Source organism: Malus domestica, chromosome 16 (assembly GCF_042453785.1).
Source record: "Malus domestica chromosome 16, GDT2T_hap1".
Taxonomy (NCBI): Eukaryota; Viridiplantae; Streptophyta; class Magnoliopsida; order Rosales; family Rosaceae; genus Malus; species Malus domestica.
In genome coordinates this window covers 11,080,256-11,093,088 of record NC_091676.1, presented here as the reverse complement: position 1 = coordinate 11,093,088, position 12,833 = coordinate 11,080,256, and the positions used below count along the sequence as shown (strand labels likewise).

At 38.0% G+C, this 12,833-nt stretch overlaps 3 protein-coding genes across 5 annotated transcripts; all 3 read right to left on the bottom strand.

The window, feature by feature from the left end:
• Nucleotides 1-1,195: 1,195 nt before the first annotated feature.
• LOC139193217 (protein REGULATOR OF FATTY ACID COMPOSITION 3, chloroplastic-like) lies at nucleotides 1,196-4,356 on the bottom strand. Its single transcript, XM_070816236.1, has 5 exons — nucleotides 3,345-4,356; nucleotides 2,868-2,922; nucleotides 2,709-2,765; nucleotides 2,457-2,534; nucleotides 1,196-1,783 (listed from the first exon to the last, which is right to left on the bottom strand). Exons 1-5 carry the CDS (start codon nucleotides 3,648-3,650, stop codon nucleotides 1,377-1,379), a joined length of 903 nt encoding a protein of 300 aa, XP_070672337.1. The 5' UTR covers nucleotides 3,651-4,356; the 3' UTR covers nucleotides 1,196-1,376.
• Nucleotides 4,357-4,507: 151 nt separating this feature from the next.
• Nucleotides 4,508-9,972, bottom strand: LOC103403509 (uncharacterized). Of its 3 annotated transcripts, none has more exons than XR_011577631.1 (11): nucleotides 9,646-9,972; nucleotides 8,066-8,976; nucleotides 7,606-7,735; nucleotides 7,049-7,500; nucleotides 6,697-6,777; nucleotides 6,504-6,602; nucleotides 6,017-6,175; nucleotides 5,783-5,869; nucleotides 5,564-5,635; nucleotides 5,105-5,467; nucleotides 4,508-4,983 (listed from the first exon to the last, which is right to left on the bottom strand). XR_011577631.1 is itself a non-coding variant. In XM_008342352.4 (11 exons), coding segments are annotated over exons 2-11 (2,220 nt in total). In that variant the 5' UTR covers nucleotides 8,891-8,976; nucleotides 9,646-9,972; the 3' UTR covers nucleotides 4,508-4,982. The 3 variants fall into 3 exon arrangements, 2 of the variants coding, with proteins under 2 accessions (XP_008340574.3, XP_070672335.1); XM_008342352.4 differs by having other exon boundaries at nucleotides 5,105-5,418; XM_070816234.1 differs by having other exon boundaries at nucleotides 4,858-5,418.
• Nucleotides 9,973-10,853: 881 nt separating this feature from the next.
• LOC103403511 (F-box protein At5g49610) lies at nucleotides 10,854-12,224 on the bottom strand. Its single transcript, XM_008342354.4, has one exon. It carries the CDS (start codon nucleotides 12,080-12,082, stop codon nucleotides 11,003-11,005), a length of 1,080 nt encoding a protein of 359 aa, XP_008340576.1. The 5' UTR covers nucleotides 12,083-12,224; the 3' UTR covers nucleotides 10,854-11,002.
• Between the last annotated feature and the right edge of the window lie 609 nt (nucleotides 12,225-12,833).

The following is a 12,833-nucleotide window of genomic DNA, read 5'->3' as shown; positions in this document are numbered from 1 at the left end:
AATGGAGGGCTTCCTCCCTCCTTGTTCACGTTTGCAGATAGTTCAACATCTATCTATATATAAAGCTAATGGAAAAGGTGAATAGTGATTTTGGTGTCACCAAGCTTCAACAAAAAGATTTGGACAAAAATGTTCCCAAAATTATTTGATGCATTTTAATACTATTTTTTTAAATAATTAAAAAAAATTATGTCACCAAGCTTCAAAGGCATCCCAAAATAATGCATCAAACAAGGTAGGGGTATTTTCGTCATTTTAATAGTATTTTTTTAATAATTAGTTTTTTGGTACAGTTTTTTTTTTTTATAAATAATTAGTACCTCACAATAGGCTACCGCATGTACGAAAAATTCACACACCACCATACAAACTGTCACAGAATGATAGATATAACAGATTTGTATCAGCAACTGCAAATGGTCACCACCAAATAGCAAGGTCACATAAAATCATCGTAGAAGTGAGACCATATAGAATCAACTTAGGTAGACGAGATCAAATAGCACATCGCTCAATACAAAAATCATAACCAGCCATATCATTGAAGCGGGGCCACAACACTAGCTGGATATGACAACATAACTAAACTAAACTAAATTAAACTATGAGCTAAACCAAACTAAACCAAACTACTCCGGAACCACAAGTCAAAATAACTTTATATTACTTTCAATATTAGGTGGTATCTTATGATGCACGGCATACACGATTTTATGAATCGAATTTAATATGGCATCATATGAAGAGTGGGGTTAGTAGAATTTATCTTCGTTCCTCGGCCTTGTAACAAGGCAGTACATCTAGTGGCTTTGTTTGTAATAAGGGAATGGGGTTTTCATAGTCAGTAGAATTTATCTTCGCTCATTGGACTTGTAACAAGGCAACACATCTAGTGATTTCGTTTGTGGTAAGGGAAGGAGGCTTTCATAGTTGGAATGGTCTTGAGCCTGAATGGTTGTTTAATACATTGTCTTCTGATGTAAACATCTCTATTCAAATTTAATAAAATTCTTTACCTTTGAAAAAAAACAATCGAATTTAATATTTATGATATTTTTATATACCAGTCTCTTAAATGGGAATCAAATCAACAGTTTTAGTATATTTAAATTTAAATAAAATAAGATACATAAATGATCAATCCAAACAAATCTTTTATACGCTACTTAAATTTAAATCAAATAAGATACACAAATCCAAACAAATCTTTTATATGCTATTTAAATTTAAATCAAATAAGATACATAAATCAAAACAAATCTTTCATATGCTACCATCTACTTAAATATAATCTATCGTTTGAAACGTTACACAAATTTATACAAAAATATTTCTCACTTTCCCTGCCCTCGGTTTTCTTATCAATCCTGGTTTTCCTACACTAGTTGTTCTACCCTTCTTTGTTCCCTATCTTCTTCTATATCATCATTGTCAGCGTCGACGATAATAATCCCGTCCTCATCGTCATCTTCATACTCTTCGTCATCATACTCCATATCATCTTCTTCTTCTTCATCAGAATCTGTACCTCCACCGAGGGTGTGAAACTCGGGAGGAGGAGGGCAGTCTTCTGTGATTGCCTCATCCCTCTTAATCACAAGATGCCGAATGACTCTTTCATCCTTGTCTAGCAAGGTCTTAAAGTCATTTATCCATTTGGCTTCCATCTCAAAGTTCATCAAAACGTAGTAAGCGTTCTTCGCTTTCTTTATTTGGTATGCTAGTCTTCGCATTCCCCAATTGCTCACTCTCCATATCCTGGCCTTCTTCTCCGCTAGAAACTCTGCAAGTAATTCATAGATAAACTTCAATATAACTTTGTCGATATATTTCAAATGCAGCTCAAAAGGGTAAGGGAACTTCATGCTACAAGAATTCCGATAAGTATATGCCGCATCAGTAGAATAGAACGTTAGCAAGTTGCTATACAAATGTTCAATCTAAGTAATATTTACAGATGGATGAAATTCTATCAATTACAAGCTCACTTGCCATGTTAGGTGGAAAAAGAAATTATAACGTTAAAAACAAAAACAAAAAAGCTATCCATCCACGGTCATGAAAACATTTCACCACTCCCCAAAATTCTTCAAATATGCTAAAGTAAAACTGCTAAAGATTATTTCATGGGCAACCTAAATGTGACACACTCACAGATCAACATGTAGCAGGGAAACCGTTAACACTACAAAACATCCACACATCATCACAGCATTTTAACTTCTTTCGATCTCAACTTCTGTCTCGTCTCTTTACCGTACACAGTAGTAAGAGAGTTAGAAGACAAAAGTTTGAATACACCAAAATTCATGGTGAACCTATCATATTTGTTTCAGTGATAACAGATACATTACAAAGAGAGTTAGAAGAGAAAATTTTGCCTGCCTCAAAGTTCATTGTGAATCTATCGAAGTTCACGGAGACATTACTAAGAGAGTTAGAAGTGAAAAACTAACCTTCAATTTTCTCTTTGACACTCCCAACCTCTTCGGCATGTTTCTCATGAATCAGATAAACCAGCTCATAGTGGCGCACTGTAACAAGGGAAACAATAAGTTATAACCAACCAACCATGGTTAAACACTAAATAATATTTTCCATTTGTTCCATGAACTATTAGAAGACAATTTCTTTCACCATTTCAATCTAACAAGTCAAGCCAAGAGGCAATCCTACAAGCAAGAAAAATGAGCATGAACCGCACTTACTTCGTTCCTCATTCAAATCGCTTTGCAGCTGAAGCTTCAAAAATTCATACACCTTCTCTGCATAGAAATGAAAATAAAATCAATAACTGCAAGGCCTCAAATCATTCTTCGGAAAAAAAGGGCAATCGCCAGCAGTCCATTTGAATCATGATAGCTTACCTTCTTCGGCATCTGCAAACTCAGGGAGAAGGTTACCATCTTCCTGAACTTTCTTCTGCAATTCATAACAAAGTCTCATCTCAAAATTAACCACAAATAAACTTAAGCAGCCCAAAAAATCTTATCTTATCCACCTTCATTTAAATTTTCAAGAAAAATAAAATCTTTCAGAACGCAAGGCTCATACGTGAAGGGTGAAACACAATAATCCCAAGAAACAAAACAAAACAAAACAAAAGAAACCCCTCAGAAACCCACAATTTAAATGAATCAGAAACACGAATTTACTAACTTCAAATCCCAAATAACAAATTTTGAGTATTCTACAGCAGCCAAAAAATAAAGGGTCGCACTCAAAAGTCTTTGAATTTCGGAAGCCAAAGTTACAAAATAAAAAAATCCATAAACCCAAAATAAAGAAGTGAAAAGGAGTAAAAGAAATATGGAGTTTGTGTATAAATATAAACGAAAGGGAACCTGTTTAAGCAGCACAGATTCAGGGAAAGGCCCAGTGGCCTCATCCGGTTTCGATGCAAAGCTGTGGTTGTCTTCCTTCTTCTTCTCCTTGTTGCTGTTCTTCTTTGCAAAAACAATCACCGACCTTCTGACTCTGACTGGGACCTTCTGAGCTGGAAATGGCCGACGAGAAGAAAACGAAGAGAACCCATTTGAGAATTGAAAGCTTGAATTTTGGTTTTTGGAGGAGGGCCCATTTTTGCAGACCAGTTCTAGAGCCGTTGGAGTGAGAGAAGCTACAGAGAAGGAGTGTATGAGTGCCCCCATTGAAGCTGCTTTGGAGCGGAGAGAGACCCGGCGAGGATATGCGATTTGCGATACAAGTGAAGGAAAAGGGGTGGTTTCGTAATTTCGATAGAGTTATATCTTGATGGTTAAATCCTGTCCGTCTGTAAGGTTATCCTGGTCCACCGTTTGATTCATCTAGTTCTTCGTGGTAGATATCCAACGGTCTAGTTAATTGGTTTTCCTTCTTTATCGATTTTGTTTTAATTCTTTTTCTTCTGACTTTTTAGGTTTTTTTTTCTTTATAAAATGGATGACTCATTATTTTAATCGACTGACCTTAGTCGAAAAATAAATAGGACTATAAGAATAGAACAATATCGTATTAGCCACCTAATGACATAACTAACTCCAGGACAGAACTTGAAATAACTTTTCTTTTTCTCCATCTACGATCAATTAGGGTGAAATGAACCACTAGGAATAGCCTAGTGGTGAGGGTGTGGGTAAGGCATGGGGCAGATTAGGCCCCAGGTTCAAGGCCTGGTGGGGTCGAGTGGGATAGAGAAAACAAAAAAAATTAGGGTGAAATGAACCAATTTTGCTTGGTGAGATGGGCTAATTTTTTTAAAAGCATAGTTAAATTTTGAAGCGTTAATAATAATTCTCTTTATTTGTTCAAAAAATTTGTCCCAGACGGTAGCTCAACCTAGTCTAAGCATGGTTTCGCCCTTGCGAACCCAATGTACAAAACGGGTCGTTTTTCAAGTCCAAAATTTAACTAGCAACAAGGGCGGATTAGCATCAATACATTTCAATCTCCATTGCCACCCTAATTAGGTGCCCTGTCAAGAATCAAATTCACATCGGAGATCGAAAAACCAATTCCGACACCACAATTTCAAAGCTGAACCACCAAAGTGATCATATCGGGAGCATAACAAGGAGTACATCGACTCCGTCCCGGTTTATCATATTCGTTAGGGTTCATCCCATGAGGTAAATAGCTAACCATCAGATTACATGGTTTCATAAACTCCATATACATAGTAATGCACTGCCCAACATCACTTGCTTTTTCATCACTCCTTGCGTCCAACCAGTTTCTCTCCCTACACAAACCCAAGTGCAAAATGTAGGCAGTGCAACAACATTATTGCCTTGACCCGCCACGAAAATGTAAACTACCCTAATTTTTGGCAGCTCGAATTTTCTTATAGCGGTCCACGTTCTTGTGAAAATGGGGAAATAATGGAAGAAATGAAGACGATTAAGAATGATGAGACGGTAATACAAGCTCTCCGGTGTTGCAGACTAATGGTGATTGGATTCTATACTTATGATTAATGATGTCAAACTTCCTCAGGCATCTCTTCTGACAAAAAAAAAAAAAAAAAAACAACAGGCCAACATTGAACATATGAACTTTCTTATCAGGAATCAGTATCACTAATGCTTAGATAGTGCGAAACAAACGGAGCAACTTGGATACTCACCATTTCTTTCCCTTTTTCTTTCTCTTGTTAGCACTGCCACTGGTGCTGCCACCGCTCTTGGTACCAGGTGCAGATTTGGCAGATGGGCTCTCAGTGGAGGTGCCGGTACCAAAATTTTCAAACGTGCCAGTTTGCACTGCATTCTGTAACCACTCAAAGAATTCTTCCTCTGTCATGTTTTCTTCCAAGTTCGATGTTGGCATCCGACCTCCTGTTTGCCCCGAACTTGTTCCCTTTCCAGTATTATGCTTAGAGGTCACACTAGTGTTAACATGAAAACTTGGCTTGTGAGTGTTGGCTGGACATCTCATACCCTACAACAAAATTGAGCTTCATGCACATCTGCTTTCAATGTGACAAAAACTGTGTGTGGGTGCAGAAGGCGGCATGAGTGTTATTCTAAAGGAAAAAGAATATCCATGATAAACTTGGTAAAATAGTTCAAATTGAATTAATTACCTGGCAAATATACCACTCAGTAGCATTGTATATCTTGCTATCAGCACAAACAAATGCGGATGGAGCATCTATCTGCACATACAACATTGTTTAAAAAAGGATGATCTTGCATTATGTAAATTTCAGCAACTATAATTGTACTGGTGATAATTCTTTTTTATTCTCTTTTAACGCAGAATTCTAAAGCAACCTTTCTCCAGCATATATAAATGCACATACCTTCTGCAACATTCCAAAGAAGAAGGGTTGGGAATATTGTTCAACCCACCCATCACCATCTTTTGCTTGATGAAAATCTTTGCAATCCTGTCAAAAGAGAAATTCCACAAAGAGGAGGACATCAGCACCAGGCGAAAAAAATCTCTAACAGCATCATCTTTAAAGATGCTAAACCCTCTTTGATAGATGCAAACTAATAGAACATCATTAAACGCTTTAAAGGTAAACGAAAACCTGGCACCACCGTGCTTGAGATTTTGATTTCCTGGTGAGCACCCAGACATGAAAATTGCCGCACTTATTGCAGGAGATTCTCCTTGAATCCCCAAATGGGTCTTCACCATCGGCTTCCGGGTGTGCAAATCCAGGGGGAAAGACACCATGCCCTCCATTCTAGGAAACACATTGCAATATTAGGTAAGGCGGAAAAATTTAGAACACGTAATACTTGACATCCCTCAGAACTATATTCAGTAAATGAACAACTAATTCCTAGCAGAAGCCATAGCAAAGGGATGTATCCAAAACAACATAAGCTTCTGCTAACAATTCAAAAGTTAATCACAAAGTTGAATGAAAGGATCCCGGGAACCGACTGACAGGCTTCACTGTCAATTATCAACCCCTTCTTACATTCCTCATGGATATGGAAGAGATTGGTAAAAAAAAATTGAATTCTAAAACCAATTACAAGAAAGCATAAAAATTAGATATATATTACCTTTTGTGAAGTACTTTGAAATCTACAGAAAATGTTCAGCAGTTCCTCTCTCCTTAATTCGTCGTCATATGTTTTTCGCTTCAAGGAATCAAGCAAAATCTAGAAAATATGGGAGCAAAAAGGGCCAGTGGTACAATCAGAATCATAATCAAATCAATCATAGAAAAAATCTCCATGGACATCGAATGATCACCTCATATGCATTCTGAAGTTTCTTGAAAGCTTCAGCAGCTTTTTCATTTCCCATATTTTTATCAGGATGGACCAACATTGCCTGATAAGAAATATAACAAACTTGTTAAAGCAAAAGAAATATATTAACAGAACAGTACAGCATGTTATCCAGAAGCAGTACTTCTATATATGTAAACGACTCTTTGGAAAGATAAAGGTCATCATTCACCAAACAAAGTTAGATCTCAGACTCAATGCTTGGCCATACAAATCTTGAAGCTTCCAAGAGAATAACATAACAAGAAACAACAAAGAAGTCAGGAAAAGATCCCTTTTCATGCTTATTAGAGCAAAGAAAGAATGGCACTTACCTTTTTCTTGTACTCCCGCTTCAGTAAAGAAACATCTACATTTTCGTATCGAGAAAATCCTAATGCGGAATAGTGATCAGTACAGTTTAACAGCCGAACAACTTCATCTTCAGAGGTTATCTCAGAATCAGTGCTACTGGTTGAGGGTACTCCTTGGCTACGATCGGCAGAAAACAATGGAACATTTTCGGAGGATGAAGCATGTGCCTGCTCACTGTTAAAGAAGTCTGGTTGACCTGGAATTCCAGATGTTTGTTCAGGGGATCCGTTGGGTCTTCTCTGCTGATTTACGTTGTTCTTTAGGAAATATATCAGACAATCACTTGAGATAAAAGACAAATTCAACCCCAAAAGCAAACCCAGCCATCCAACATATGTCCAAGCACAATAAACTGAATACACAGTGGCAATGGACAGGGCAATACGCTCATGGCTCAGTGTGAATGCCAAACCTGAATGTTGAAGAATGTCAAAGCTCAGCAAGCTGTGATGAAGAAATATGCATACTTGAAAATTGAAATAGATGATCTGCACTTGAAAGGAGGTAAAAGAATCACCTCCTAAGAAGATTGCAAATCCTGTTGTCCAAAAGCTTCCATAGAACCACAACAAAAGAGCTCCACAAAAAGCAACCACCAAAATCGAGAGCATTAACCCAACGAAAAGTCCAATTAAAGCAGCAAAGACCTGGGAGTTTATTCAATATGTATGAGAGCATACTAATGCAAACTTTAACAGATACTCTTAAACTCACCCATCCGCCTCACCCATTGCAAAAAACAGATAACTATTAATAAGGACACATACATAAAAGTTTGGATGTTCAACAAGTGAGAAATAAACATTAGGAACCAGGGAGGTTTAAAAGGACGAAGGGACTCAAAACAGGTACATTTTGTTGGGAAAAAACAAGTAGAAAAAATAAAGCCAACTATAATTATAAACATCCCAGCCAAAGAGACTGTAAGTTATAATGAGGTGAGTGGTCCGTAGCAACGTAGCAATACTAGGGCTTACCAATACAATCAGAAACTTGAACATCCCGGCCATAGCAACTACTGAGAGAATGCTGCACCATATAACTGAAAAGAAGGATGTTGTTCCCATCCGAGCTAAGCTATCAATGCCCCTTACGGTACAATCCAACCAGGCCATTGATAAAAGAAACAATATACCCCCAAACTGCATAAGCCACTTCAAAACAATTGGATATGCCTGCTCAAACTTTGTTTTGACATAATCACGGGCATATAGTGCCGTACTTTTTACAGTAAGAAACATTGGCTCGTGCCTCTGCAACCATTCACTAGCCATCTTCAAGAATGGCAATGCTGATGCCTTCAAGTTTCTAAACAATCGGGTATCTGAAAACTCTAACCAAGCCATCAAAGTTCTCATATGCCATCTATTCAGAGAGGAACCAGATTTTCTTTTTGTATGTTTTCGGCGTAAGTGGCTCGGAGGTAATGTTCCATTTTCTTCTCTCATGCTTGGAGCTTCATTGTTTACGTTGCAATCTCCTAAATCACTCCGTAAAGAACTTGACTCCTCTGGACCCTGCATTGCATCCATACCTTGCTTCTCTTTCCTCAAAGACTTTCCAGATTTTTGTTTGCTTTTATTCTCCTCCACAGGATGATTGGTTTTACTCGAACTGGCTGAAAGAGGACTGCTTGGCTGGTCACCATTTGGCAGTTCTTCTCCAGGGAAAACTTTCACCTCACTTGCTTTCCCATGCCCTTTCGTTTCTCCTAGTGTACACCCTGAATCTGGACCCTTCTTTTTGTGCTTTGATGTCTGGTGATCTACAGCATTCTTCTGTTGGTTACCCTTCCGAGCCATAGGGTAAAAGACCTTGACGTACTGTAAGCTAAGTCAAAGCTAGACGACTTACAATCAATTCAAAGCAACCGTTCCAGAAATACAATCTGAAAATAAAAAACTAACAGAGTCACAAGGATGCATGTATACATAAAATCAAAACTTTTTGTAAAGTACTTCCGCGAATATACGACTCTTCATAAATCATCACATATCAGACAAGAATTTGTTTTGATAAATTGATTACCAAACTGAAAAATGGCAATGCAGATATCAGTAAAAATCTAAACTTCCCAACTTTACTGATAACAGTACCTTTACTTAGAAAACTATTAAAGAGTAGAATTAGCATTTAGCAATGGAAAGGGGGTCGTGGATGGTGGACCCCATATATCAATATTGGGTAATCTGCATAACTTGTGAGGTGTGAATTAAAACAAAAACCCAAGAATTTCAATCTAACAAATAACCAAACTTACATTGTTCATTTCGCAAGAAACAAAATTCTCAGGAAGAAACACATAATACACAGTATTGTATCAAATTATCAACCACGAATCGATATAAATTTCAATTTAAAAGTAAAAATCGAATAACCCCAACTGAGGTTTAAATCCCCAAATGTCAGAAAAATGATCAAACCCCATTTCCAACAATTCAGTAATCCCAACACACCGAACAAAAATTCGATGAAAGCAATAAAATTGAGCAGAACCCATATCATAAAACCACTGGAAATTAAGTATTTCAACGTTGAGAGATTGATACGGACATACCTGGAGCTCTGAGGCACACAAAGGGATCACTGAGAGAAGAAACTCATACCATAAAGCATCAAAGCGGGATGTTTGGCGAATTGGGTTCTTCTGGACATGGAAGACCTGAGCATCCAGTAATCAATCATCAATGAGCAATCAGCAATCAGCAAGCAATCCAAATGTCACAGTTTTTTTGGGTCTGCGAAAAAAGGACAGAGAAGCACTCATGAAGAAGCTCTAAGGCCGAAGGAGGTTTTCTCTGTGTGCGTCTCTCTCTCTCATCCGAGAAGTTGAATTGGGGTCTGTTTGGCTGACTGGATTTCTTTGTTCCGAAACAGTTGTCGTGCCGCAGGACTACGCAGACCTCGGGGTCCCACGTGTCCCTTATTTATTCGATTTCCTTTTTTGTCTAAAGCCCATTAAAAAGAAAAAAGCCCATAAAGTTTTCTTTCGGTGTGGTGTGACCGTATGACCGTGTGGGCCTTGAAACCAAACTTCCACTTGATGATCGCTCTACAAGTGCTTTTTGATTATGTATGGAGAAAATTTTTAAGATGCGTTTTGAGTCATGGAAGTGTTTCTTGTGATATGCCTCTTGAAAACTTCAACATGGTTATAATGAAAGCCCTTCTAGTAGATTCTCTTATGAGTAAAAGTTCTTTCTGAAAAAGCAATTTCAAGCAAGTTCGAAAATAAATCATTTTTGTTTTGTGCATTATGCTTAGGCACTTTCACAAGAATATTTCCGATTGTATGCAAGTTTCTCCCATAAAAAGGAGACATACAATTGTGTATCCTTAAATTTGTAAATCTGATAGATTGTTCTGGAACAATTGTAGTAGTGGATACACGTTAAAACATGTTTAATTTGATATCACCATAATATAGATGTGAGACTGATAGCTATGATAATAGTGTAAGGTGATACCAAACTAAATAGTTCTTAATAGCTACCCATTAACATTCAATAGGTTGATTGGCCACCTCTAGCCGCACTCTTGTACGAAAGTGTCACACAATCACATTTTGGTAACTGTAACGTGGAAAAAGCAAAGGTAAGTGATTTTGAGATACTCATTTCCTCCCCTTCACACCGCTGTTTATTTCTAGCCTTCGAATTAAATAAATCGTACAAGAACCAATGCATAGAAATAAACAAGAACAAGAGTGCAGAATGAGCAAAGGGTCCCATACTCAAATTGATGAAAACAAAGTAGAAGATAATATGCCACAGCCAAAAGCATAGGATTATAATTTAAACTGCATAAGTCAAATGTTGATCACTGTTGACAACCCCCAATCGGCCAAACATATACAGATAATTAACATAGGAAATCTATGTACAGAACAAGTTCATGACATGCAGTTTCACATCTTACTGACAAGACAAAATCGTGCTCCGAAATGCATGCGCCGAGTACCACAACGGGAGTGTAGAGCTGTTCTTCACAGAGTACATCTCTTTCCACACACGAGTCTTGCGATAAAACACCAGTATCTGCTTGTGGGTTGCCAAGAAAACGCATTCACCAGTCTGACATATGGGGAAGATGCCCGTAACAAGTCCTTTGATACATCGAAGACTCACCGTATCCACCAAATGCCACTCCTCTCTCCCGTAATATTTCAACACCCAAATTTTCATCCAAGCATCTGAAATCTGGATCACCGACAGGCAACCATCTGACTCCAACAAGTAAAACCTATTTCCAGACACACAAGTCACTTGTTCCGGCAATGACATCTTCCTCCAAACATCAAACTCCAAATCGAGCGCGAGAATACAGGAACTACCAGTCAACCAATGAAGTGCACCATTAACAAACACGACTTGGCTCTTATTCATATGGGTGAACTGATCATCCTGAAACGAAACAAACTTCCTCCATTTGCTCGACTCAGAATCAAATATCATACATACAAAAGTTCCATTCGGCCTATGACCAAAAGTCCGATGGTAGCCCGCTAAAACAACATTAAACTTCTGGGTGGACAAATTGCAAGCCAATCCCACCAGGGTTGCCTCATCATCAGGGTAAAATCGGGTCACATGGCGCTCCCTACTCTTCGGAAGCAACCTGAACTCCCGAGTCATGGGATTACAAACATAGTAAACACCCTTATCAGGAATGCTAGAGCAACACAACAAGCCATTACAGGATGCTCTGACCTTAACCCTATCCCTCAAGAAATCCAATGAAAATTCGGAAACACCCCTCCGATTATCCACAACAATCAAATCTAATTTCGATCCCAACGAATCCGAAACCTCAACCAATAACGTAGGGTTCTTAGCAGACGTTTCATTGTACAATTGAATGAAATACTTATCGGAAACCAATCTGTACCAAAGTTTACAAACAGTTTTGCTCCTGAACAGCGACTTAATGGGTAGTTTTGAGAGGATTTGGAGGACGACTTCGTCCGGGAAAAAACCACATCTTTGGGGCTTCATGATCAAATTCCAATAAATATGAACAGAAATCAAATTACCCAGATGACTAAATTAGGAAAAGGGTATGGAAATCGCTTACCAGGTGAAAAATTCGAGATGGGTGTTTGATCGAACGCAGTCTGATGCATGGAGATGAAGTGGGATTTCACTTCTGAGTTTCAGAGTTCGCCATTTTTTACTTTCACAGAGGAATTATGAGCAAACGAAATGTAAACGTTGATAAAAGGTTGGATCTTTGATCCATAATTTGGTGGGACAAAAATGGGATTGGAATTAAATTAGGGATTTTGAGAATCGAGAAATGGAGAGTTTCGAAGAAAATTGAAGGTGGTTGGTAGAATTTGATCAGATTGATGGGCTTTGTGGGCTCTAATCAAGTTGGCCAATCGCAATGGGCCACAGATGGTGAGGAGGTTATCCAAGAAAATGTTTCGCGCCAATGGGCTGAACCCAAGTGGTCCGCATATACCTTTTTTACCTTCCACCAGCATTTCTCAAATTTCAACCGACGAATTGGATAAGTTGAAAAGAATCAAAGGACATAATTAGTAATGGGTGTGTGAGAGATAAAAAGAAGTGTGTAGATATTACTACCCTTATTGCATTATTATTATTTTTTAAAATTCTAAAATACGATGAGAGAGATTCACGATGGAGATAGTGAGCGTCAAAACCCAAATCTTATTTTCTTCAATCATGAGACATGATGAGAATTGTTCCTCATGTTTGCTGGTACCTATTGCGAAACGAA

Coding starts and splice junctions, on each gene's coding strand:
- LOC103403511 (XM_008342354.4), bottom strand. CDS start 12,082: ATGAAGCCCCAAAGATGTGGTTTTTTCCCGGACGAAGTCGTCCTCCAA.
- LOC139193217 (XM_070816236.1), bottom strand. CDS start 3,650: ATGGGGGCACTCATACACTCCTTCTCTGTAGCTTCTCTCACTCCAACG. Junction 2,923..3,344: donor AATCTGTGCTGCTTAAACAG/GTTCCCTTTCGT, acceptor TATGAATTGCAG/AAGAAAGTTCAGGAAGATGG. Junction 2,766..2,867: donor GTTTGCAGATGCCGAAGAAG/GTAAGCTATCAT, acceptor ATTTCTATGCAG/AGAAGGTGTATGAATTTTTG.
- LOC103403509 (XM_070816234.1), bottom strand. CDS start 8,890: ATGGCTCGGAAGGGTAACCAACAGAAGAATGCTGTAGATCACCAGACA. Junction 6,176..6,503: donor TTCAAAGTACTTCACAAAAG/GTAATATATATC, acceptor TGTGTTTCCTAG/AATGGAGGGCATGGTGTCTT. Junction 5,419..5,563: donor CTGAGTGGTATATTTGCCAG/GTAATTAATTCA, acceptor ATTTTGTTGTAG/GGTATGAGATGTCCAGCCAA.